Source organism: Chionomys nivalis, chromosome 22 (genome assembly GCF_950005125.1).
Source record: "Chionomys nivalis chromosome 22, mChiNiv1.1, whole genome shotgun sequence".
In the NCBI taxonomy this organism is placed as follows: Eukaryota; Metazoa; Chordata; class Mammalia; order Rodentia; family Cricetidae; genus Chionomys; species Chionomys nivalis.
The window spans coordinates 26,572,582-26,596,777 of NC_080107.1; the positions used below are offsets into that span (position 1 = coordinate 26,572,582).

Here is a 24,196-nt window from a genome sequence, read left to right on the forward strand (position 1 = left end):
CACTCCGAAGCTGTGATGCTGAAGCCTACTGGTAGCTGGGTAAGAGCAGTGATTGGTCCTGCCTGCTCTCTGGGTTTGCAAAGAGAAGCCAATGTGGAGGGCCGAGTTTGGGAGTGTGGGTATCTAAGGCCAGGCAGAGAAGTCTGGTTGTTACATCACAGAGCTGGGACTTTACCTTAAAAAACAGTAACTTGAGCAAAGTGGTTTCAAAAAAATGGCTTTTCCTGTACTGTGTAGATGGATTGGGGTTGTGGGGTGTGTTGTGTGTGGTGTGTGTGTGTGTGTGCGCGCGCGCACGTTTTCAAACCCAAAGACTGGATTAAGTGAAGGGGTGGAACTGTAAAGAAAGTGTGTAATGGATGGAAAAGTAAGCACAGCAGTTGTTTTTATAAGTAAATAAAACACTTAATGCAGGGCGAGGGGGACTGCCTTAGTGATTTTATGTCTAAGTTAATGGCGACTCTCTCCAGCGGTAACTGTAGTTAAAAATCTATTTTTTTTTGAGTTCACATATTTTTCTTCCCTCTTTATTATTTCAGATTTCTTCCTTCTAGGATCCCCTTGTTTCGAATTTGATCTCAAGTACATCTGCATGTGTTTGCAGAAGGGAAGCAAGGTTGAACTTCAGCATGAGTTTGTTCTCCTGGAAACAGCTATACAAATGGGAGGCACGTGGCCAACACCTGCTTTTTTATCAGGTCTTGTGACCTTCAAAACTACTTAGGACACTCCGGTCTCCAGTGGGGCTGCATCTCCAGTCAGACTCCGGTGGGCAGGCTCTCCCACGCCTGCCTCGGTGTGTGTAACTCGCGGCTCCGAGGGTAGCGTTGCCCAACCAATAAAAAACCAAAACCCAGCAAACAAACAAAATTCCACTAATAAAAACATCACAAAACCCTGTGCCTTACCAAAGTGGGGTGATGAGGAAAGTCGCGGAAGGAGGAGTCAGTCTTGTCCTTTTCAAATTCAAGTGCAGGGACACACACACACACACACACACACACACACACACACACTCACTCACTCACGCTCTGCCCACTCCCCGCCACACTGCACCAGCTTCCCTCCCCAAGTCCTGATTCATGAACCGTGCCACCTTTGTCTCATTTTAAACTGTGCAGACTATTTTAATCCTTCCACCCCCATCTCAGATTTTTTCCCCTCCCTCCATCCTCTGGAAAGCTCTGCTGTCGAGCGCTCTCGGGGTGGGAAAGCACTTCTCCCCAAAGCTCGGCGAGACGAGAACCGAGAAGCCCCCTGGCCTGGAGCTCGCCGAGGGCGCGGGGGAAGCGCCCCGGCCCCTTTAAGGTGCGGCGCTCGGCGAAGTGCGGGCAGGCGGCCCGCGAGCCGGCGCGGGGCCAGGAGCCGGGTAGGGAAGTCCTGCCTCCCCCTCCGCCCGCACCGGGCCTCGCGGGGCCCGCACCCTCCGCCCACCGCACCGCGAGGGCCATGCGGCGCCTCTGAACCATGTCGTCCTCCTACGCCAAGAACGGGGCGGCGGACGGGCCGCACTCCCCCGGCTCGCAGGTACCGCCCCCTCCTCCACCCGCGCCGCCCCGCGCCCCGCCTTGGTGCCGCGAGTGCGGGGCGCTGGTCCCGAGCCGCGGCTCCCTCCTCCGCGCCTCCTGCCCGCTCCTCCCCCCTCCTCTCCTCCTCCTATCCCGGCTACCGGGCTCAGCGCTCGGGCTCCAGAGTCCGCAGCCTCCTGTCGCCGATGCCGGGGACTTCGACCCCGCACCCGCGACGCTTTGTTAATGGATGTGGTGGGTGCTCGGGGAGGCGGGGAGCGCCCAGCTCGGGGTGAGGGGTGGGAATGGGAGCGTTGGGAGGCGCCGGGGAGACTAGGGCGCGGGTTTCGGGGTCCCCGGGGTGATGTTCCCCAGGAGGACTCCAGCCCCGCAAGCCCGGCTGGTTCCGCGCTGCGGTCCTCACTGGCTTCTTTCTGGCCCCGGTTTTTATTGAGTTCAGGTGGCCCGAGGCACCACGACCCGGAGGAGCAGGTTGAAAAGATCCGATGGCAGCACTACTTCCACCAGCTTCATTCTCAGACAGGTAGGAGGCCCGGCCACCGGGAGCCGGGACCCAGCGCGGTCCCCTGCCCCGGAGCACGAGTCCGGTGCGCGCCGTTCCGGGTTCGGGGCTCGGTCCTCGTCCCTCTGCTCTCCGCTCCCTAGTCCTGGGGTCCAGCCACCCCAGCGTCTGCTTCCAGCTCCGTCCCTCCTCTCCTGCTACCCTGGCTTCCTAGTGTTCGCGTCCCGACGTCTCTCTGTCGCTCTGGGAAGTTAGTTTGTGCTTGTGGACTTGGGTTGGGACGGACAGGGACCTTGGTCGGGGACACTGAATTTAGGAGCTAGAAGTGTTCCTGGCCCACCTTCGGTGCACGGAGGGACACGGGTGACCTGATTTGATGCGCGCTGAGAGTTAGAGGATTTCTCCGATCTTTGTCCTATTTTGAATACTTTCACATTCTTGAGAGAGTTCTCTGAGTTCTGGCCAAAAGGAAGACACTTTGAACAGAAAAGTTTAGTCTCATTTTGGCACAGCTTCATCGATTTCGCGTAATTACGGACTGACGGGACCAGCGGTCTGGTGAGACCTAAATAAGCCAGCGCGGGCGCTGTTCCCTGGGTCTGGCTGCTCCGCACCTCGTCGCGCTTGCTTTTGGGTGCTTTCTTTACTCGTGGTCAGGGGCAAGTAGTTCGAACCGAAGGTCGCTAGCAATGCTCGGTCCTCAAGTGCTTGTCACCTTGAGGAAGCAAATCGGCCCTCAGTTTTCGCGCTAGCCAGTGTTGTTAATGGAACCTTCGGAGCCGCTAGATGCTGGAGAAGGCACGCCGAAGTGCTCACCTTGATCCCTCTTTGGAGTGTGGTTAGGAAGTCTGGTGGGTTAGGAAGTCTGGTCATTGCCCCTTGAAGCATTTATCCCAGGTTCTGCTCTGGACTGCAGGAGTGACCTTGAGAAATACTTTTCTCTCTAGGTCACCCAGAACGTGGTGTCCTGTGATTCTAAATTACTATGGCAGCCGCGTTTTTTGTTTTGTTTTTTGTTTTTTTTTGATAATTAGTTTAAACATATTTTCAAAGTACAATACGATTTAGACTCAAAATTGGGCTCTGACAGCTCTTAAAAGGCCTATAAAGCGTATTCGGGTAATATTTCCCTGCACATTTGTGCTTTTTGCAGAAACAGAACCTTTGGCTATCAATTTGTAACGCAGTGTGGTGTGCGTGCACTAAGCATTCACGTTATTCAAACATGTTCGGATTCTGCACCATTGTGAAAACACACACTACCCTCTTGGCAGAGCGGGGATTATTTGTGTATTTGATAAGGGGGACCCATTGCTCAATTTAAATATTTTTGAATTATGCAACTCTTTGAGTTCTTTATGTTTATTTTCTAGGCACTCGTTTTGGTAGTGCAGATTCTTGGAAATACTAACTATACAGTAGTGTATCCTGTGAGTTGTTAGAGTGAGACCTTTGAATTTACACCACCTCTACTTTACATTCTGAGCCCAAATAAAACAATATCCTTTCTAACACTATCCTATATAATATTTTCCTATTTTATGTCAGTAAATGATTGAAACTATACAACATACACACACACACACAAACCCGCAATCTTGTAAAGTGGGCTGCTGTATGTAGGCTTAACAACATAACAAATATATTGCAAAGATAGTTTTGAGATTTACTTAGACCAGTGCAGGTTTTGAGAATAAATATAGTTTATAAATCTTTCTGAAACTGGGTGTACTGATTTCATAAAATGGTCCAAATTCAAGAATTAATTGTAACGGATAATATTCTTAATTTTGGCACAAAACAATATCTATTTTTGGGGGACCTTCATAACACAATACTCCGCTAAACATCATCTAATTTAAATAGCATCATATAGCCCTCTCTAAATGGCTACATTTCAGAAGGACAGATTCATATTTTTTGATGGAATGAGAAATAATTGTGAATGACTGTTTAATAGCGTCCTCTGAATGCAATTGGACAAAACCCTTTAACAGAACCCTCTAAAGAGTGACAGTGGCTTATTAATATTTAAATAGTTAAAAATTTAAAATTATATAGGTTGATGATTGTGTGGGGGTGGGGCTACCGTGTGCACGCGGAGGTTGGAGGACAACATGCAGAGTCTCTTCTCTCCTTCCGCCATGTGAGTCCCAGGTGTTGAACTCAGTTGCCCGTTAGTTGGCAGGAAGCACATTAGCCCATTAAACCCTCTCTCCAGCTTCTGAATTCTCCATACTGTGACGTGCTGGTGATGTTTCACATTCTGCTCAATTCACATTTACATTTAATGGAGAAAGAACTTTCACTAAAAATATTCCATACGTTGCTCCAGATATAGACTAGACAAACGTTAAGAGGGGCAGTCGCAGGTTTAATAATGAGGACAGTTTTCCTCCTTTGGCCTGGCGGGCGTTTTGCTACCTTTGTGTGTATGTATACGCACACGGAAGTGTTTGCATATACACACAGGCTGGTCTGAAAACACGGATACCGAGAGGGGCTGCCTGGTCGTCCACAGCTTGGTCCTGGAAACCTGACTGGGAATGAAGAAATGTCAGGTACCGACATGACAGACACACATGTGGAAAAGCCAGGACCGGGTGAGCTGTGCTCACTCTGATGGAGGGCACCCGCTACAACGCTCAGAAACTACTGTGTTTGGCACAAGCAGAGCTTAGCTAGTCTCCTAAGGTCTCTGTAGGGGGCAGTCTCAGGCTGCAAGCTGCGGTTGATAGTTGATATATACCTGGGTCAATTGCTACTGAACCCTCAGACTTGAACCAAAGGAAGGCTTTGCCATTCCTCTGAGTCTCACCCGCAGAAAGTTTTTCCATTTTCCCCTGTCTGCTAGATTGCTAGCTCCCCCAGTTTAGGAGGCATGAGGGTTTGGAATGGATCCAGGAAGCCACTCAATGGTTTCCTTGAGGAAAGGTGAGAAGATGAACTGTTTTGCTACTGAGAGAAAGGCAGACGATCCCCAAAGGACGTAAGCCTGTGACCTTCCAGAGTGAACACAGGTCACCCAGGAATGGCTTGCACCCGTGATGTTTCAGTGTGTACAGAGTCTAAAGGCATGCTCTTGCTCTCCACAAAGGATGAAATTCTAAAGTTAGAAGGGCAGGATGCTTTACAGCAAGAACTTCCAATGGATGCTGCTATCACGGGGATGGCTTTCTCGGCGTGGTCATGGGATTCTCTCCCAGGAGGTCTCCGATAGGCTGTTTGTGGATAGAGCCTGTGTCTGTGGCTTGCTCAGGTCTTGGAGAAGCACTTCAGCATTTGTTTGTCTCCGGCTCACGGATAGGCACTGTGAGAGAAGAATGAAGGGGCTTAGATTTTGTACTCTAAGAGTTTTATCATCAAGTTGTGGAGACAGAGGGGACACAAACAGTCCAGTGGAGGTGGCAGCAGGCAGGCACAGTGACCAGTGACTGTGCACGGGTTTCACAGAATCTGTGTCATGGATGGCAGAGTATTAACTTAGCCCTCTTCCCACTTGGGTTTGAAAAGAAAATTGGATGAGGGGGTTGGTTGGTTTTCTTCTTATTGAGCATACTTTTATGAAGCCCTTTGTAGGGTCTGGCCTTTATCTGGTAATCTCTTATGTCTGACTTCAGAGCTTAAAGGCACCATCCTCCTGCCTCAGGCCCTTTGCACATGCTGAGTGCCTGTGTGAAGGACTTTGTCGTGCTCTTGTACTATGAGCTTTTAAGATTCCTCAAGATCTAAGAGTTTAGATCTTGTGGGATTTTTTTTGGCGGGGGGGGGGGAGGTTACTGTCTCACTCCGTAGCACAGGCTAATCTCAAATTCATGACTGTTCTCCTGCCTTAGCTTAAGGATTTAGTCTGACTTCTTTTTCTAAGCTCCCTGATTAGGTATATTTTCTAAGGAGGTGCTTCTGGCACAACGTGCCTGTGCTCATCTCTAGTAGCACCTCTCCACTGCAACTCAAGACGGACTAGATCTCTCTCAGTGTTTGTCCCCGACTGACTCGAGCGCCAGGAGGGTGAGGGAATGTCTGCACTCCATCTCTGCACCCTTGCCATTGGGCATCGCCTGTTTTCAGTGCATGCCCATTTGAATGAGTGGAGAGGATGGCTTCGGGGATGAATTTCTGCTGAAAGGCAGAGATTGCTTCCTAACAAACCTCCCTGACCCCGAATTTCATAGCTTAAAACAATTTATTTCTGAGCACTGACCAGATAGCTCTTCTGCCTTGCGTGATATTACGTGGGCACAGGGATGGTGGGGAGGTCCAAAATAGCTTCACACATGTGGTTGGCAGTTGGTCCGGGCTACCAGCTGAGAACTCTGCTGGGGCTTTTGGCATGTGGGGTTGCTTTTCCTCCACCTGTGCCCGCATGGCTGTTTGAACTTTTCGATGTTATGAGGGCTGGAGTCTAAACTGGGCCATCCCAATAAGCAAAGATTACATCTGCGACTGTCCTAGGCTTCAGTTTTACAAGCAATCTCTTACTTCTTTTGTATTGCATAAGGTAAAATAGCCTCAAGAGCCTACTCCATTTCAAGAACAGAAAAGGGAAAATGTGTGTGTGTGGTGTGTACAGGTGTGGGTAGGTGCATGTGCATATGTGTGTGTAGGGGTGTGTGTAGGTGCATGTGCACATGTGTGTGCAGGTGTGTGTAGGTGCATGTGCACATGTGTGTGTACAGGTGTGGCTAAGTTCATGTGCACATGTGTGTGTATGGGTGTGGATATGTTCATGTGCACATGTGTGTGCAGGTGTGTGTAGGTGCATGTGCACAGATATGTACGGATGTGGATAAGTTCATGTGCACATGTGTGTGTATGGGTATGGATAAGTTCATGTGCACATGTGTGTGTATGGGTGTGGATAAGTTCATGCGTGCATGTGTGTGCATGTGTGTGTAGGTGCATGTGCCCATGTGGGTGTGCCTATGAAGCCCAATCAACCTTCAGTGCTGTACTTCAGGAGCCATCTAACTTGCATTTGGAGACAGAGTCTCTCACTGGGACCAGGGACTTGCCATCCAGGCTAGGCAGGCTGGCCACCCTCAGGATCTGCCCAGCTCTGCACTCCAAGATGGTGTCTAAGAAAAAAAAAACCAAAAACACTTTTAGGAATGTATTTAATGGATGGGTTTGTGTGCTTTCAAGTCCACAGACTGCAGCATGCACGTGGAGATCAGAGAGCAATATGTAAGAATCAGTTCTCTCCTTCCATCATGTGGGTCCTGGGGCTTGAACCCAGGTTGTGAGGCTTGGCAGCTAGTGCATTTCTCATTGAGCCATCTCACTGGCAGAGAGTGTTTGTTCATGTTTCAAAATTGACATGAAGATTTGTGTGCCTGCTTCTCTGTATGTGCACCATGTGCGTGCAAGGTCCTTCAGAGGCCAGAAGATGGCATCAGATCCTTGAGGCTGGAGTCACAGGCAATTGCAAGTCTCCTGGTTTGGGTGTTGGGAACCCAACACTAATTCTCTGAAAAAGCAGGAAGTGGTCATAGTGGTTGAGCCATCTCCTCAGTCCCTGAGAGTATTTTTTGATGTAGCACAAAGGTCAATTTCTGAACTGGGCAGTGGTGGCACATGCCTTTATTCCCAGCACTCGGGAGGCAAAGGCAGGTGGATCTCATGAGTTTGAGGCCAGTCTGGTCTACAAGAGCTAGTTCCAGGATAGGCTCCAAAGCTACAGAGAAACCAAACCAAATAAAACAAAAGGCAATTTCCATGTGAGTAAAGAGAATTGGGTAAATTAAACTCACCATGAATATCATACTGCAAATTACAATTTTATGTGACAGAGTAAAGGATAAATAAATCTTCCATGTGTGCAAAGAAGAGTATTTGATTAATTTTATTTAAAAATATATTGTTTGTGTGCGTGTATGTGTGCATGTGTATGTCTGCCTTGGTGGACTTGCGGAGGTCAAGGGGCAACCTGGTGGAGCTGTTTCTTTTTTCTACCTGAATGTGGTTTCTGGGGATGGAACTGGACGATCAGGCTTGTATGGTAAGCCCTTTGGCTACTGAGCCATCCCTCTGGTCCCACCTGATGAGTTTTCAGCTTAGTCTCACTTCAGCCTAGAAAGAGCTTGGTGTGGTGGTGGTCCATGCCTGAAGTCCCAGCTCCTGAAGGGGCAAAAGCAGGGAAATCTCTTGAGCCCCAGAGTTTAGAGCCAACTCAGGTAACAACGTGAGACTCCTGTCTCAAAAACCAGAGCAAAACAAACACGTCCAAAGAAAAAATAGAAAGAAGCTCCACAGACATAATGACATCACGTTGAGAAAAAAGAGCTTGTGGGACAGACGACATGGCTGCAGCCGTCTGTGGAAACCTCGTGTATTTTAGGGTATGCTAATCAGATGATCCCTCCAGTGACTCAGTGAACCCACATTGTATTTGCGGATGGAAAACATATGCAGATTCTGAGTTGATACTATAATAAAACAAGCTGGCAGAGAAATTCTTCGGGTTATGATTTGGGTGCTGGTCGCATACACATTTCTCTGATGAAATGTGAATTCGTCAACAGAAGGCACCTGCTTTGTAAGAGCTTTAAGAGTAATCATAGGCCTAGAGGCGTGTAGCTATGCCAAATTTATCCACAAACTCAGAGTCACACCGTTTTAGAGCAGGAAGAGATGGCAGAAGCAAAAAATCTTTCAATTTCTCGCGTTGAGACAGCTAGAACACGGGCCCAACGTGAGACGAAAAGGTCACGCTGGTGATGAGAGGTAGACCTGAGACAGCCTTGGCTCACACTGCTTAGTCTCACCGCAGCACTGGGTGATGACGATGGACACAGACCTGCAATTCAGGATGCACGGAAGGACATATGGGGCTCGTTCCTCTTTCAAGCCTAGAATAGTCGTTTAATTCATGAGTTCATCTAAGTATTTTCCTTTGGAGGTAGGGAGCTGTTATGTAGCTCAAGCTGGTGTGGAATCTGCATCCCCCTGTCTCAGCCTCTTCAACTGTGATTATAGGTGTGGGCCTGATTCTAGGAGAGTCCTTACTCTGTAGGTACTCAGAAGAGCAAGGCATCATTCGGAGGTCTGGAGAATGGGTTTCTTACTGTTCCTCTCATGGATGGCACTTTTTGCTCGTGTGTTCACAGTTCACAAAGGATTGTTTATTTGCTTGTTTACTTAACTAGTCATTATATTAGTCTCCACTCTATCAAACTTACCTGTGTTCCCCCCTCCACAACCCCCAGACTCGAATACAGAAACATGTTTAAACGAGTAATGAGAGAAAACAGAAGAAACTGGGCCCAGAAATTAGCTACAGCACGAAGCCACCTTGGCTGTTTCTGATTGTTTGTTTTTACATTTTTATTTTATTTTATGTGTTTAGGTGCTTTGTCTGCATGCATGTCTGTGTACCAAGTGCACATCTGGTGCCCGAGGAGGTTAGAAGAGGGCATTGGATCCCTTGGAACTGGAGTTACAGATGATTGTAAACTGGGTGCTGGGGAAATGAACTCAGGTCATATGAACCAGTGCTCATAACAGCCGAGCCATTTCTTCAACCCCAAACCACCATCACTGTTACTCAAGAAAGCGGTGGAGGAAACTATCAGGTGCTGGACCTAGAGGAGTCAAGCTGGTAGGTGCAAAAGCTATGAGAAAGATGCTGCCTCTGTCAGAGTAGCCACTTGGGCCAGAGAAAATGAAGAGAGATTCCTGGTCCCCCCTCTTCCCTTCAGATTGCCACTGGCAGTCCTAGTGGGATCCAGCTGGCCTGGGAGCCTGGGAAGCAGCCTGCAGGGCTGGGCCATGGAGTGGGGGTTGGAGGAGCAGTGAGGCCAGCCATGTGGCCATAACCCTTTTTTATATTTTATCTACTGCACAGCAGACAGTCAACAAAGGCAGACCTTTCTTTCTTGTGCTGTAAGTGGGCCTTGTACTAATAGTATGGCCCAGGTACAGTGACGTCTAAGAAAACCTTCTCGCTTCCTTTGAGAATGTTCTGTAGGGTGGAGCTCCCCAAACTGCAATCTGATCAATCAAGAAAGAGATTGACATCTCTCCTGGCCAACCCTGCTTTGTTCTTGCTTTAGGGCTTGAATAAAATGGAGTTGAATAGATGAAATTTGTGATTGGAAAATCAATTTCTGGGCAGCTGACCAGTTACCCATTTGTTTACGTAGCTCCAAGTCTCTCTCTTCCCCCTCTTTCTTTTTCTATGTTCCTAACACATGGAGGTCACTAAATTCCATTTCTGTAGAATAAGCAGCTATATGTTCTTCAGTTTAGAATGGCAAGATTTTGTTGACATTTAGAATAAATTCTGATTCAAGCTTTAAGCTTCTTAGGAAATTAAAGCAAACTGTGGTGAGCGCTAAGCTGAAAATGAGGGTTTTGCTTTTGCCCCTACCTGGTCATGGCCCCACCAGCTCTCCCATACAGCATTGTTCCTGGGTAGGTTACCCCTCCCTCAACAAGGGCTGAGTTGGGGAGAATTTTGCTTAATCAAAGCCCTGGGTAGAAATCTGTCTTCCCCAGTCTACTAACTCATGAGATTGACCTCTGCCAACCAGATCGTCTACCTTGGTCTCCTAGACGTGGCAATGGGTCTTCCAAGCTCACCTTCCCTAGAGTTTGTCCGTTCTTGGTTTTATTTTTCAACCTCAGACTCAGAAGCAGGTGGGCAGCTTGAGGGTCACTCATAATCACTGGAGACTAGGAAAGTCTGCTGGCACTTGGGGGTGGGACATGCAGGCCACCTTCCAGTCTGTGGCACCCTCCCTGCTATACTTTCAAGGATATCAGAATAGTGCAACCACTGTTTCCTTGTTCTTTGCCAGAGCTTTCTGCCCAGCCCGAGCCAGGGTATGGGCTGAGAAGGGGCTATAGACTTTGAACCTGGTGTGTTATACAAGTGTTTCCATCTTTAGCCACGAGAAGACAAAACCACCCACTCATAGACTCTTGAATTCCTTTTCGTATTAGAAAATATCAAGCTGCTAAGCCCTAAGAAGAGCCACGCTGTTAGCCCCATAAGAACATTCTGGCTCAAACAGTTGGCATTGTCCTATCTTCTCAGCTGTACGCTCTTGTCCTTCATGGACCCGGAGTACAGTGAAGCAGAATGCTGTGCTCTTCATTCTAGAAGGCTGAACGTTCTCGCAGAGGTGCGTCAAGAGTCCAGGCCACATGATTTAACTGCAGGAGTCAGACAGTCTTGCAGGGAGGTAGGGTCTGTGTGGTTCCCGTCACTGCAGCAAATACTGAGCTAATGGACTTAGGAAAAGAAGGTGGAGCTGGGGTAGAATGCTTTTCCAAGCGCGTGCAAGGCCCTAGGTTTGATCCTAAGCACCAACAAAGAGAAAAGACGTGTTTTGGCCTGTTGTTTCAGAAGTTATAGACCGTGGTCACTTGACTCTGTTGCTTTGAGTCCTATGGTCAAGTACCATGGTGCGAGCTTGTGGTGACAAGATTAACTGTTTGCCTCAGCCTCACACTAAGAGAAAGGGACTCTACTATGAATTTGAAAGGCACCTCCCTATAGGCCTAGAACCTTTCCTACTGACCCCACCTCTCATAGATTCCACTACCTCCCCGGTAATGCCACCCTGGATACCAAGCCCTTAACACTTGAACCTTCAGGAGACACTTATCCAAACCATAGCCGACCAGAAATATTGAGGCTTGTATCCATGAAAAAGCTACATTACAGATGCAGTTTTACGGGAATGCTTCTATTGCCTTCAAGTAACAATAACAGCAAGCTGTGTGCTATGGCAACCTGTGTTCAGATCAGAGCACACGGAAGCATTATCAACCCTGGCTCGATCATAAAGAGCGCATTAGAATTCCTTGCCTGTAGTTCTCATTTGCATTAAAGTAAACACGGTTCTCTGGAAACTTTCCTGTTTCTTTAACCTAGCGTGATTATTGTGCAAATAAATAGAATAGAGGTAATTACTTGAATCTGAAGAGATGACACGCGGTATTTGTATTTGGGGTAATGAAAGCATCAATTAGGTAGAAGCTGTAGAACTTGCTTGACAGCTATGGAATCTTCCGGATCATCTTATTCCTCATTTAGATGACAAATAGCCTTCTTCATGTCCCGCTGTATCTTCTTCCCCATCGGTAGATGTATCTTTCTCCAGGGCGGCAGCTTAATTGCTGTAGCAGTATTTGTTTTGAAAGGAAATATTTTATAAACACAAACTTGAAAATAATATATATATTTTTCCTGGGCTGCCAGAATCACCAGAAGTGGTAAACTTATGCAGCCACCGATGGTGTCTATAAATGATACCTTTTCCAAACTTCTTAGGGAAAATATTTTTTAGTCATTTTTTTTTCAATACACAGAAAATGAGCAGTGGTGGAAATTCATGCTACTTTGGGCAAATTGAGTTATCATTTCCTCATCTTTTCAAATGGTCCACCGTTGTTGTTAACGGCTCACATGCTGACTGACTGTGGTTCAGAATCAAACAAGTGGGTAAAATGGCTGTGCTTCTTACTGACTGCAGTCACTGTCTTTGTATTTGATGTGTGTGTGTGTGTGTGTGTTTGCGTGCGTGTGTGCTTGTGCTTGTGTGTTTGCGTGTGTGTGTTTGTGTGTGTTTGCATGTGTATGTGTGTTTGCTTGTGTGTGTTTGTGTGTTTGCGTGTGTGTGTGTTTGCGTGTGTGTGTGCTTGTGCGTGTGTGTGTGCTTGTGCTTGTGTGTTTGTGTGTGTGTGTGTGAACAGGAGAGGCAATCTATTTTTACACCCACAACTCTTTCACCAGTACCATCATACCTATCTTTTTCCTTCCCTCTCTAGACCTGGGCATCAGCTAAGCTGCACTGTTTGCTCATCTGTTCTTTTTCATGTAACTAGAGTTGCGCGATAACATGTGTTCTTTTGGAACTGTTTTGATGGACATGTTTCTTACTCCAGGGGTTCCGTGGCGGCTTTGGAGCCAGTTTGTGGTGTTGACTTGTCATTGGAAATGGACTTGCCTTTCAGGGAACCATGCCTGGTCACATGGTATTGAGTGGGATGGAGCACCCTTGTGTTTATTTGGAGCTGTGTTCTTGTTGATGGTGAATATTTTTGTTTGTTTGCTTGCTTTCCCCCACCCTCCAGAACCGTTTGATTTCATGGAAATTAGGCCCCTAACCCCAGCTTCTTTGTCATCAGGAGACATTAAAGAATTTTTAAATGTTTTCATTTTATGCGCATGGGTATTTTGCTTGCATGTTTGTCTATGCACTAGTGTACAGTGCTTTTGGAGGCCAAAAGAAGGCATGCGATCCCCTGGGGTTGGAATCGCAGATGGCTTTGAGCCGTGTGACTGCTGGGAATTGAACCCCGGGTCCTCCGTAAGAGCAGCCCAGTGTTATTAATCACTGAGCCTTCTTTCCAGCTGCCTGAGTTTTATAGAACAGGATGTTGTCCACAGTGTGAAAAGGAAGTATCAGACCAATAAAATAGTTACCCCCATTATTTCAATAATTTTTAATACTGGAAATGCCTTCAGTACTTGGAATTCAAAATGTTTATATTTTACCTTTATTATTATTTTTATAATAATGCATCTTTGGTAATTATAATATTTCTTCCTTGAGGAATCCAAATCAGAGGGAATGGAGTGTTTGAGTCCAGCGCTCAGCACAGGATTTGTAGGAATTACGGGGGGGAACAGAAATGTACTCTCTATGTGGCAGGTGCGCTCAGTTATATTTCAAGGTTTCCCTGGGGGCAGAAGTCAATTATCAACACAGTTGTGTGGGAGAGAAATAGGTCGGCTGCAAATAGTCTCTGCTAATTTCAGAAAGCTTGAGGGGTACTTCAGTTTTGGGGGGGATGTTTGATTCATTTGGTCTCCGCGTTAAGGACTGTGCTAGCGAGCGCTCAGATTTTCACGCGGTAGTGTCATCGTGTTCTCTAACGTCACTCAGGATGTTTCTTTTGTTTATGTAAGATGAGAAGTAGAAAGTCATGACATTGGTTTCCAAACATTGTCTGTGCGACAGTGTGTATAATATCTGCCACTCGGAATATGCAATTCAGGGGGCATTAAGTCAGTTCTCCAGTGGTTTTGTTTGTTTGTTTTTGGGTTTTTAAGACAAGGTTTCTCTGCGTAGCCTTGGCCATTCTGGAACTTACCCTGTGGGCCAGGCTGGCCTCGGACTCAAAGATCTGCCTACCTCTGCCCCCTAGTGTGCCGGTGTGCAGGATTAAAGGTGTGCACCACCGCTGCTCCACTCTCCAGTGCTCTTTAAATAAAGATGCCGTAAGGAGTGAGACTTAGATGTGTCCAGTTTATGAATGGGTTTAGATGTCCCCTATTATCTAACTTCCTGTCACATTCCTGCCCCTTTTAATGTAACAGCAAAAACAATAAAACCCTCCAAACCATGGACCTTGGAATTACAGATCTTGGTGTTCTGTACCACAGGGTCGGTTCCAGGTGGAGAAGAAGCAGCTGAGAAGGAACAGGAAGGGCTCTGGAGGATCGGGGCGACTGTACAGGTGTGGCTTCCTGCCCCTACGTACACGTGTTCACACACCTGACTCTTCACTTTTCCTCTGTTATCTGAAATGGGAAGAGTTCCAAGGTGCTTTGGGTTCATGAAGAACCTGTTTAAAAAGCACCAAGGTTGTAGGAGTCTTAGGAGGTCTGCTCTCGCCTTCATGTGTTGTCACGTGACTCACTTCTCCTCATGCTTCAGGTATTGTTGTCACATGACACACTTCTCCTCATGCTTCTTTCACCATCTTTAAAAAAAAAAAAAAAAAAACCAGGGGGCTGGAGAGATGGCTCAGTGGTTAAGAGCATTGCCTGCTCTTCCAAAGGTCCTGAGTTCAATTCCCAGCAACCACATGGTGGCTCACAACCATCTCTAATGAGGTCTGGTGCCCTCTTCTGGCCTGCAGGCATACACACAGACAGAATATTGTATACATAATAAATAAATAAATATTTAAAAAAAAAAACCAACACAACAAATAGGTAGTTGAAAAATACAGGTCTACCTGCCTGAGTCCATTTCCGATGTCCTCCCGAGTCCCCTGAGCCTCTGTCACTTGCAGGGTAACCCAGCGTGCATACTATGGTCTCTGTCACTAGCAGCGTAGCCGTGCGTGCACGCTGTGTCTGGAACTCAACCCTGCTTTCTTCTTCCTGTCACTCCCTTTATTATAATACTCTTCCACTTTTAACATTTTTTTTATTGATTCTTTGGGAATTTCACATCATGCACCCCAATCCCAGTTGTTTCTCAGTCTTTCCATGTCTGCCCTCTGCCCCTGTGATCCCCAAAATAAAAGATACAATTTTAATTATTTTAAGATTTTTTTTTTTAAAAAACAAATGCCAGGTAGTGGTGGCACACACTTTTAATCCTAGCATTTGGGAGGCAGAGGCAGGCAGATTTCTGAGTTCTAGGCCAGTCTAGTCTGGCCTACAGATTGAATTCCAGGACAGCCAGGGGCTCCATAGAGAAACCCTATCTCAAGAAGAAAAAAGGACATCTCACCCTCTGGCAATGACCTGGTCCTCTGTCAATCATCACAGCTTTCTTTTCTTATACCAGTCAAAGCTGTCGCTGTATTTGTACCACTTCGTTCCTCCATCTTTCCTGTCTCTCCATCACATATTGGTTTGCCACAGTGGCACTGGGTGCTCGGTGTCACACAGTACACCCTTTTGCCCAAACAGCTTTTATTGCAATAAGTCATTGGTCTGGTTTAGGGCCTCTGGCTTCTACTACTATTGATATTGAACCCTCACTGATACTCCTCTCAGATAGCCTGCTGGTGCCCAGAGTCATGGAGACCCTGTGGCCATGGTTCTGCAGGCCTCACCCCTTCACGGGTTTCAGCAGCTTATAGTTGGGGTTGGTGTTGGGGTGAGCCAAGTCAAGGTCCTGGATCTGGGCCTGGGTGGTAGCTGAGTTGGTCAGTGCTGGTTTCTGCCCACCCCCCCAGCAGCCGGAGAGGGGCGGGGCGGGTCTCTGGTGTCCATGCCACTATCACTGCATAGAGGTAGGTGAGGGGCGGACCCGCTCTCCCACGTGTGGGAGAGCTCCTCCTCCTGATATGTATCTGCCAGAGCTCCCTGGAACATGCTCCTCCTGGAAGTACTCGCACACGTGCGCGCCGCCGTTCTCCTTCCCTGGTGTGGTCCTGGCGCTCTGCTCCGCCTTTTCATTTGTTAAATTCTCCTGTGTGTAATCCTCAAGCCCTTGTATCCCACCAGCCTGTGTCTGCACCGATGTCTCATGTGGGACGGGGAAAGAGGAGCGGAGGAGAACGTTGTTGTTGCCTGTGTCTGCAGCACAGTGCGCCTGAGGCGTGACCACCTCTTCCACGTGGGGACACAGGACCACGGTGTTTTGCCCTTAGCATTCCTGGTTGATAATCTGCTCCCAGACGTGCAGGGAGGCATCTTGCTACTGCTCCAGCTCTCTAAGATACCGTTTCTCAGCTCTGTGCTCTCCAGTCTCTCTGGACAAGACTTCCTCCTCTCCAGGACACAAAGTCCCCTGAGTTCTTATGTGGCGTTGATGGTGTCCTCCATCTCCGGGATCCTTGCTAGGGCCAGCCTCTGCAGCGTTCCCTGTATCTCTCTGTAGGGTTTTCCCTGGGGCTGAGGCATCGTTCTGCTTTTTGCTCAGAACTGAACTCAGAACTTGCTGTCAGTAGCAGGTCTCCCACAGGGGTGTCCTGACCTGCTTGATTAGATACAGGCAAATTGTATCACCTTCTAGGCTCAGTGGCAGCCTAACCCTTGTGGTTGGTGTGGCAGTAGAAGAGGAAGGTAGGAGAAGGCAACAATACTGGATAGGAAACCTTGAGAAGGGGGTTTGGGGTGCCTAGGTGTCACTGGTGGGAGTGTTTGTTTTGTTTTTGTTTTTCCTCTTTTGTCAACTTGGCACAAGCTAGAGTGATTTGGGAAGAAGGAACCTCAGCTGAGGAACTGACTCCATCAGGCTGACTTGTGTAGTATGTGCTGCGGGCCTCTTCCCACAGCCCGGCTCATGGTCGCCTGGCTAGCTTATGCCCCAAAATAACGACACACAAACGGTATTCTTTTAAACACTGCTTGGCCCATTTCTGTTCATGTGTGTAGCACCCCAAGGTCCGCTTACCGGGAAGATTCTAGCCTACGTCCATCCCGGGTCGGAGCTTTATTGCATCTGCCGGGGAGAGGGGAGCATGGCATGGTGTCTGCTCCAGAGAGCAGAGCTGTCGAATCTGAGCTCACTTCCTCTTCCTCCCAGCTTTCTGTTCTGTTTACTCCACCCACCTATGTTTTAACCTATGAGGGCCAAGCAGTTTCTTTATTTTTAACCAATGACCTTCCTCCATCAGACTTGTGGGCAAGCCCGTGGCTCATTTTCTTGACTAATGATAGATTTGAGAGGGCCCTGACCACCTTGAGCAGTACCGTCCCTGGGAGGGTGATCTTGGGAGGTGTAAGAAAATTAACTGAGGGGCTGGAGAGATGGCTCAGAGGTTAAGAGCATTGCCTGTTCTTCCAAAGGTCCTGAGTTCAATTCTCAGCAACCACATGGTGGCTCACAACCATCCTTAATGGGGTCTGGTGCTCTCTTCTGGCCTGCAGGCATACACACAGACAGAATATTGTATACATAATAAATAAATATTTTTTTTTTTTAAAAAAAGAAAGTTAGCTGAACATGAGGCTGGGAGCAAGCCAGTGAGCAGTATGGGTCCATTTTAGCTCCTGCCTTAAATTCCTGTACTGATTTCCTTCAGTGATGGACTGTGACCTGGGACATGTAAGCCAAATAAGTCCTTTCCACTCCAAGCTTTTGTTCATGGTGTTTATTCCAGCAACAGAAAAACTAGATAGGAAGATAGTTTAAGAAAGTAGATGAGACGGGCGGTGGTGGCGCACGCCTTTAATCCCAGCACTCGGGAGGCAGAGGCAGGCAGATCTCTGTGAGTTCGAGGCCAGCCTGGTCTACAAGAGCTAGTTCCAGGACAGGAACCAAAAACTATGGAGAAACCCTGTCTCGAAAATCCAAAAAAGAAAGAAAGTAGATGAGACCAGACTTGGTCTGTTTCAAGCTTTATTTTCTGTGTGTGTTAGGAATCTTCCCACTGCAAAGGAAGAGAAACCGAGCAAAGATGGGCTAAAGTGCAGCATAGGATTCTTGAGTCACACTGTGCAAGATCAGAACTGGATGCCATGCTTCAGGGTCTCTCTCTGTCCGTCTACTGCTTTCTTGGCATGATATTCCTCGGTGTGCAGCTCTGTGTGCCAGCGAGGCCTCCCTGTGTCCCCTCTCCTGGTGGCAGCAGTAGCTGTGAAATCTCCCAGGTATCCACAGTCCTCTCTTGTCTTAGTTCCTGCAGAATAATAAAAGAGAGGAAGTTTGTATCTATTTTTTTAAGGAAACATTTCCAGGGCCCCTTGACGCTCACACTGGACACACATTTCTTGAATCTCATTAGCTGGAATCAACTCTCATAAGCCACACTGTGACTGTGACATGGTCTTAAAGCAACAATTGGCTGCTCCTGGTGATGAGGCTGAAGTCAGCCTAGATCCATTTGAGGGGAGAGAAGACCAGCTCACCAAGAGTAGGGCTAGACTCAGGCAAGAGAGGGGGATGTTCTCTGTGCTTCCTTCCCTGAGGTGTTGGGTGGTTAAGGGTCATGTAAACATCCTCACCCTTTTCTAGACAGTTTGACAGTGTTCAAATATGTTCACATGGTTGTGATACCACCCTTACTGTCTTGGTAGCAAATCCATCCTTAATAAAACTTTGCCGATAATCTGGGGCTGGGATTTCTGTTGGAACTGCCTGTTTTAATGAGAGAAATGTGTGAGGTGTCCTATAGCTGACTAAGAAGAGAACTGGGATGCCACCCAAATATTGACTCTTCAGTGGTCGCTCGAATGAACATTTCTTGGACCTCTGTTCTCCTTTGTGTAGTATGATGGTGAGGGTTTGACTAGGTGATTTAGAAGGTTCCATCAACCAGGATTGTAGATAACCTAATGTCTGTGGTCTACAGATGGTGGCCAGCTCTTTCATTTTGGTAAGAAACATGGTATTCAACAATGTAGGGGCAGAAAAGCTTGGCTCCTTTTGTGTAAATTATATGTGACACATATATTATGGGTTTCTGTTTGAAGATGAATGGGCTGCAGTTGAAGCAAAAGGCATGATCTGCCATGATGGGCTTGATGGGAAACCCAGCCAACCTGGCCTGTGTTCTTCTTGGTCTCCGTGTAGCCTAATTTCTTCTAGATTTGGGTTTGGACAAATTTGGAATGAGGGAGAGAGCAACCCCTCCTAGGTTTTACAGCTTGCATCAGAGGAGAGAGGTTTTGGATTCTGGGGCCTAACTTGGCAAGGAGGAGTTTTGGTGATGAAGTGAGAGGTTTTGCTTCTGTGGTTTTCCAGTCTCTCTTATTTCAGAGTTCTCAGTAGGTCCAAACAGTCCACACTGGGAGTATCATCCGTGGCTTTTGTAGAAAGCCTGTGTCCCTTAGCTGGGTTTTCAGTGACTTGAGAACCTTTGATGAGGACATTCTGCTGTGGAGTGAATAGATGCTATGGAGAAAAATCGCAGGCAGAAAAGATAAATTTGGGACGGGACTGGAATTTATAACTTCTAAGCATATGCATGGAAGGATGCGCAAAGAATAGAATGGGCTGTCGGGAGTGAAGTATTTGTGAAATGTGAGCGGGTTCTCAGAGATGCTTCCCGGAAGCTATTAAGAGGGAATCTGCTGAGGAGGTGCGTGGCTTCTGCTATTGTGATGATCACAGCTCCAGGAAGAGCAAGTAACTAATGGGGCTCTAAATTTGTAAGAAAGAATAGCAGAAGCTGCCATATTGGGACTTTGCTGAAGGTGTGTGTGTGTCCGGGGGGTGTGGGGTGTGGGGGTGTGGAGCCACAAGGTGGAGTCTTGTCATTGGAAAACACTGCAGGTTTCGGTGTCAACTTTGTGGGGTATCATTCATCTCAGGGGTTTGACGTTTGCATGTAGAGCTCAGCAAGATCACCTCTTTTCCCGTAGACGAGGCAGGGATTTCTATTTTTAAGTGACACTAACTATTTAATGAGTAGACTCTAGCAGATATTTTTGGACTGACATCATGTGTTTTCAAATTGCCTTGGCGTTCTGGATGGGATGTTTTTGCCTCCAAATTCACAGGGATTAAATCTCTCAGCAGTTTGATGTCGTTTGGACAAATGAGCCTTCGGAGAGTAATTCGGTATGGTCTCATGAGGAAATTAGTATCTTTGTTAGGAAAGCGGCTAGAATTCCCTCTCTTTGGCAAGGACTCAGCAAGAGGGCCACTGTCTGTAAGGCAGGTAAAGGCCTCCTCACTCAGAGATGAAGTTACCAGAATCTTGAGTTTGGACTTTGTGGCCTTTGGGACTGTGAGAACTTGTTCAAGCCACCTCTCTGGCAGTATTTGCTGTAGTGACTCAAGAGCCTTGCAGACTGCTATACCTAGGAAGCTGGCATATTGACTCTTTGTCATCCTACCGTCCTTCTGGTCACTACCACACATTCCTACAAAAACATATTTAATCCTGTTCTATTCTGGAAGGAATTTAAGTCATCCTGGGTGATGTCACAAGTCGATGCCATGAAGCAAGGAGAAAACACAGATAAGACAGCACATTGAACACAGTGAATGTATGGCAACAGCTATCTTATTCACTGGCTTGACTGTGAACTTTCTAGGTCATTTGTAAGATTTAAAAATGTCCAGGGGTGAAAACATAATTGTTTCGAAAAAGTGTTCATATTTTCTATTTTGAAATCGTGGAGAAATCCCTTCTGTTTTCAGAGTTGAAACTGTGTAAGATAGTAAATTATATTCTGAATACTTATACCCTGGAGTTCTTTCATAAATCTTGCTGTGCAGATGGCATTTCCTATCATGCTGTCGGACAGTTCAATAAAGACAAATATGTCGCAGCTATTCCTGTATGGGTCACAACATCTGTGATTCTTAAAGCGGCTGTTAGAATTGCATAAATATACAGTATAAATCCTTAACCTGGTCCGTATTTCAGCCTAAGTCAGGTTTCTAGGAGTGGACCTGGGACACCAATATTTTTCAAAACTTCCAAGTTATGAATGGAGCCTACTGGTCCAAGATAATCCAGGGGAGACTTCTGAGTGTCTCTTTCCCATCTGGATTTGTTAGTCAGGACATGTTAGGAAATGCTGCAATAGTAAACGCTTCTTCAGAACTACAACCCAGGTTTATCTTTCACTTGTTGTACTTTGACTTTCTGGATTACCTGGGGGTTGGTGTTCTCTTTCCACTAGAGTGACAAGTCTGGTGACAAAGGCGGGCTTGTTCGACATGAAGGTCATGTATTGGCTCTTGACACACTGCCTGGGGCGATGCTAACCGCTGTAGCATGGAAACAAGAGGAGACAGTAATTGGTTTTGTTTCTTTTCACTTAGCTTTCCATAGGCAGGTGGTTGGGCAGTTGAGGGTGGTGAGGCAGCCTCATTACAAGAGAGTGGTGGTTCTGGAACCTACTTGTGGATGGTCCTGCTTTTCTCAGTGTCTGGAGTCCATTTAAGTCCAGTGGGCATCTATTGCTGCCCCTGCTTCCTCGGCAGCTCAAAGGGGTAAACAAAAAATAAGGAACTTCAGTTTTCAAAGAGATGGTTAGAAGGTAAACCTATTTCTTTTGCGTACGATCTACCTTTCTGAACCTTGTCACGATGCTATCTCGCCTTCCAAGCAGGCTGAGGAATGTGGTTTTTAAGTTCCCACGTGAAGGCTGGAAATGGGGACAGATCTATTTCTGGCAAGAAGGAGAGAATAAATGTTGGGTCCAGCCAGGCAGCCTCTGCCTCATCCCAGCAGTGTGGTTTTAGCACAGACATCTTCAAAGAAATTGCAGATGTCATCCTTGGCAATCAGTGCGTTTTGAGATGCGCTGTGGGGTGAGGGTTCTATCTGGCGTCTCTTTAATGCTGTCTGCAGCAATTCTAGAGGCAGCTTCAAGGAACTCGAGGGCTCTGTGACAATCACAGATGTAGATGAGTGGAGGATTTGCATATGCTGTAGCACATCTGCCCCAAATGTTGATTCTCCGAGAACTTGGTGAGGATAGCGAAGGGAGTGAGGAGCTGAATGGTCCTTCTGCATCTTGGTTCCTAGCTTGAGCTCCCGCTCTCTTCTGATCTTCTCAGTCTCCCTTCCTTCTTCCCGATGTCCTTTCTCTTCTGTTTGCTGATGGACACATGAACTCACAACCTGTGGCAGCACGCACAGGACTCACACAGGCTCAAGCCGGGGCCTGAGGGTCCCAGCTCTGAGAGGAGGAAGTGGACACAGGGTCCCAACCGTAACCAAGAAACTATTTGTAATTGATATCCACTGACAATGAGAAAGACAGTTTTCTGCAATGGAGTCTCACTGGGTATATCAGCCATACTCCAGGGTTATGCCCAAGAATATTGACCAATACAATAAAAATTCTATTTGTGTGTGTGCACGTGTGTGTGTATACTTTAGCTTTGTTTTAACACTTTTTGTCTTGTTGGTCTTTTACTTGTTCGTTTTAATTTTTGAATTTTTTTGTTGTTTTGTTGTTCTGAAGGGGAGAACTATAAAGTTGGGTAGGTAGAAAGAAGGGGATGATCTGGGAGGAGTTGGGGGAGGGGAAACATGATTAAAATGTAATGTATGAAAAAATGTAAATCCCTGTTTTATAGTATTTAATGGAGTTCAGTTGGGGATAAATATAATTTAAATTTCTTGCGGTGGCCTACAAGACTCTGTAGTGATTTTACTCATGCCAAACTCGTGCTTCATCCCCAGCGTGAGGCTGGTTCTCCTTCCTTTCCTTGTCTCCTTTATGTCCTTTGAATAATCACCATTCATCCTGCCTCTGCCTTTTTTGTTTCTCTTTCCAGAATGTTCTAGCTTGTGCTTGTTAACCGCCGAGGTCTTCCTCACTCCTCACCTCTCAGCAGGAACTTTACCTTTAGAGAGTCCTCCATTGGCAGTCCAGCCTGAGCTGACCCTCCTCTGTGTGCCTCATTCCATTACTAGACAAACTGCTCCCTGTGCTCTTCATCTCCCTTCTCCCGTTCTGCCAGTCCAAAGATGCAGACAACTGGTAGACCCTTTACATTCAGGTTGATGGATGAGGCCGCTAGAACCTAAATGTACTGGAGTATTGGGGGCTGTAGAGTTGGCTCAGTGGTTAACAGCACTTGTTCTTGCAGAGGACCTGGGTTCAGTTTCCAGCCCCACATGGTGGCTCACAACCATCCATCACTCCAGTTCTGTGGGATCTGATGCCCTCTTCTGAACCGCATAGGCACCAGGCCTTCACAAGGTGGATGTACGTATGTGTAGGCAAACATGTATATGCATAAATCTTAAAAAGTTTAAGAGTGATTTCAAGTGTCTTACTGAAAAAGACGGTTTAAGTATGATCCAAAATATGAAGGTCTTTTCAAGGGGAAACAGGCATTAGTAGAAAACATGAAAATAAATGTTACTTATGAACCTGTCATGTCAACCATAAAAAAATAACTGCAAGAATCTTCGCATGTGCAAACAAGTGAAAGACATATAGTCACATGTCCACTGTAATAGAGGCCACCACATAGTCACATGTCCAGTATAATAGAGGCCACCACAGCCAACTCCGTTTGTGCAATTTTCTTCCTAATCTATTTTCAGAAAAGATATAATAAAAACTAAACCCTAAACCCTGCATTAGGGGACCTGGAGTCAGGGAGAGTCATTGTAACTGGGGCTTCCCATCCTGGATCTTCGTGGGACCGTTTCTGCAGTTGTACAGGGCGTTGGAGGAATCCTTTTATTCGGGACTGTCACCAGCCTGCATCCTTGTTCATCCTTTGGCCGATGCTTTGGTCTTGTTCAGAATCAGGTATTAGATATCACAGTTCTTGCAAACCTGATCCTTTTGACCCTTACTTTCTTGAAGAAGGCTCATTGAACTCTGAAATTTGGGCAGAAGGTAGGGGAAGGCTGTAGAAGAGAGGCCTGTGTGCATGGCTCAGCCTAGACCAAGGGAGGTTGTCAGGAAGGCCGGCCAGAGCTTAAACCTGGGGTAGTGAGCGGCGGCAACGGGTAGATCCCTAGGGCAGGGTTTGGAATATCCTGTTAGAAAGTAGATTAGGAAGAAAATTGCACAAAGCTAGTGGACTGTGTTGGT

General features: G+C 46.9%; 1 protein-coding gene across 2 annotated transcripts in view; it reads left to right on the forward strand.

Annotated features, from left to right (window-relative positions):
- Positions 1 to 1,185: 1,185 nt before the first annotated feature.
- Positions 1,186 to 24,196, forward strand: part of Cacnb4 (calcium voltage-gated channel auxiliary subunit beta 4) — a 252,035-nt gene continuing 229,024 nt past the window's right edge. The window contains exons 1-2 of one of the 2 annotated variants that reach the window (XM_057755680.1): positions 1,186 to 1,527; positions 1,969 to 2,052. In XM_057755680.1, coding sequence (XP_057611663.1) covers positions 1,468 to 1,527; positions 1,969 to 2,052 — 144 coding nt within the window. In that variant the 5' untranslated portion in view covers positions 1,186 to 1,467. Of the gene's footprint in view, positions 1,528 to 1,636; positions 1,764 to 1,968; positions 2,053 to 24,196 lie in introns of those variants that run through there. The other variant, XM_057755681.1, reaches the window with a different exon arrangement.